General features: G+C 34.5%; 1 protein-coding gene across 2 annotated transcripts; it reads left to right on the top strand.

Moving 5' to 3' along the window:
• The first annotated feature begins 1,027 nt into the window (after positions 1-1,027).
• On the top strand, positions 1,028-2,939 carry LOC109163178 (protein YLS3-like). 2 transcript variants are annotated; one of them, XM_019311937.1, is made up of 3 exons: positions 1,028-1,543; positions 2,484-2,543; positions 2,679-2,939. In XM_019311937.1, the coding sequence occupies exons 1-3, from the start codon at positions 1,102-1,104 to the stop codon at positions 2,786-2,788; spliced, it is 612 nt and encodes a 203-aa protein (XP_019167482.1). In that variant the 5' UTR covers positions 1,028-1,101; the 3' UTR covers positions 2,789-2,939. The 2 variants fall into 2 exon arrangements, with proteins under 2 accessions (XP_019167482.1, XP_019167481.1); XM_019311936.1 differs by having other exon boundaries at positions 2,484-2,552.

Genomic DNA, 2,939 nt, shown 5'->3' with positions numbered 1-2,939 from the left:
AAAATGAATATGTATTACATAAAAAGAAAATATTCACTATATTAAAAATGAACTTATGTCAATGAGCGGATCGGATCTAGAGGCATAGGAGGGGGTGGGGGATGGGGCTATATGTGTGCGTGTGTGTTTTAGTAAAAATATATAGTATATTATTATTATCCTTAAAAGTTATTAAAAGTTGATAGTTAATAGTTGTTTTTGTATAAAAGATCGGATCAAACCTTATTAACTACACTATTTATCGCAATTCCTAATACATCTATATTTTATTTTCTCTTTCCTTAATGCACTTAGAGCATCTCTAATGCATGGGGCAGCAAAACAACAAAAATTAACACCATCTCGCTATTTCACCGTTTTTTGAAGCTCCAATGTGCGGCACCAAAACAACATAACGCCAAATTATTTGGCTTTAATGAACAGTGTCGCCATATATGGCACGGCACGGTTCATCAACAACAAATATGGGAGGGGCAGCCAAATGACATTTCTACCCTTATTTTCTTTTATAAGTCCAAATGTATCATTATTTGTTTTATAGGTAATTTTTGTATTTTGTTAAATACTTATATTTAAAATTTGTAATAATAAATATAAATTATACCATTTTAAATATCTCATTGAGTTGGTCGAAACAAGACTAATATTGAATATATATTAATTAAAATTTTAAATACATGTTTTATGTTAAATACACTATTTATCTCAATTCGACAATTTGTAATTTATATGGAGACTCAAATATTGAACTACTGAAATTTAAATTATATTGTATATAAAAAGTCCAAATATTAACTTCTTTTAATTAATTCGTTTTTGGTATTTAATGGGAGAAAATTTGTGGTGGTTTAGATGAGGGTAAGAAACAGTCAAGGCACAAATCTCTCAAAGTAATCCAAGAAATTCGTTAACAACCTTGAAAACAGTTAATAATTTCTTAGCCAAAAAAAAAAAAAATCTCTCTATATATAATAAGCTTATAAGCAGCAAACAAATTCACCACTGTAAATAAATAACACAAAAGAAAAAAGGGGTTTAAAAAAAAAAATAAATAAATAAAACAGTTCCGTCAGAACCCCTTTTTCGGTTTTTTCCATTTTCATGGCGAATAACAACAAGCAACCCTTGATTGCCTCCACCGTCGTCGCGGTGGTTCTGTGCCTCTTCCTTGGTGTCTTCGGAGCAGAGGACGGCGGCGCCGCCGCAGGCGCAGCCCCAAGCGCAGGCGGCGCAGCAGCAGGCGGCGCAGGCGCCAGTGCCCAATCTGTTCTTGATGCAGCTGCGGACGTTGGGGGGAACGGAGGACCGATGGCGTGCATGGCGAAACTGGAGCCGTGCCAGAAGTCTATGGCGGATACGTCGTCGGATCCGCCGCCGGAGTGCTGCACGCCGATGAAGGAGGTGGTGACGAAGGAGTTGTCGTGCCTGTGCACCCTGTTTCAGAACGATGCGCTCTTGAGTTCCGTGAATATGACCAAGGATAACGCCATCGGCCTCGCCAAGAAGTGCGGTGCCCAAGCCGATTCAGACATGTGCAAAAATGGTAATCTTCACATTCATATTTTAATTTGGTATGACAAAAACTTATATGAGGAGAGCGATAAAATCTTTGATTAATGAGATCAAAGATCCGACTCATTAATTAAAGATTTGACATATTAATTCAAGATGAGATTCAAGATGAGATAGCTACACATTTGGTTTTAATTAACAGGCTCAAAATGTGTTAATTAATGTGATACCTTTATGGGAAGAGACCAAAAATAAACAATTCAATTTAGGAGTGCCAATGCAGGTTGGCTCTTGTACCAAGTAATATTAGATTCTTTTGTATTTAGAAATTAACTAGAACGAATGATTTTGTGTTGGCTTTACTTGTTGATCATGAAAAAACACTCAAAAATAAAAAATAAAATTATTTAGGAGAGACACCAGTGTATGTAGCCTAAATGATAGACGAACAAAGAGTCAAATGTTTACCGTTTTGAAATAGTAGCATTAGAAAATCAATTCTTCCCAATGTACCATGAAGATGAGAAAAGTTTGGTGGATTGGATTTGGAATTTGTATGGAATGGGAAAGGTACCCATGTCCAAAAATACATCATTTATGTATTGAATATTCATAATTTGCAGACTAAATAATATTTATAATTTTATAAATTAATGGATTGTTTGATTGAATGTAATTGTAATCAATTACAATCTAATTCCTTGGCCATAAAATTACAATTACAATGTTTGGTTGTTTGGTCAGAGATCAAATATTCGAATTGCAATTCCTCATTTTGTTGAATTGTAAAAAAATGACTTTTTTACCTTTTAATTTTTGTTAGCATTATTCTTATTCTCAATAATTCTATTCCTTCTACCTAACTTAAATTCGACCTTCATAATTTATCTATTAAATATTCACAATTTAAAATGTGAACATTCCCCCACCACCTTTAATTAATATTTTGTATTATGTTTTTGTGATTGTAGTCGCCCTTTCACCTTCGGCAAGCCAGCTCAATGCAGCAGTATCTTCTTCAGATTCTAAGAGTAAGCTTAGTGTTACAAATCTGGTGCCTCTTATGTGCAAAAAACATGATTTGATTCGACTCACTTTATATTATTCCCATTTGGATTCTACTTAGATTTTTAATTTATGGTTTTGTATGACTGGGTGGCTGGCAGGTACTCCAGCTAGCGAGGAGGAGAAGTCTGGAGCGAGTAATCAAAGGAAATTGGCATCTCAATCTGCTCTATTTTTCGTCGTCCTCTCTTTCCCGGGTTTAATGATGTGATGTGATGAGAGCTTCATGAATTGCAGGATTATATATACTATGTAAAATTAGTACAGATTATTATAACCAGACCCAAATTCATTGGTGCTCTGAACAATTTTGGAAACTCCTTTGATTCTCCTACCATTATCAATCAATCTTTCATTTCTAA

This window comes from Ipomoea nil, unplaced genomic scaffold, assembly GCF_001879475.1.
Source record: "Ipomoea nil cultivar Tokyo-kokei standard unplaced genomic scaffold, Asagao_1.1 scaffold2975, whole genome shotgun sequence".
Taxonomy (NCBI): Eukaryota; Viridiplantae; Streptophyta; class Magnoliopsida; order Solanales; family Convolvulaceae; genus Ipomoea; species Ipomoea nil.
Note: the sequence above shows the minus strand (reverse complement) of the source record. Positions and strands in the feature narration are given on the sequence as shown.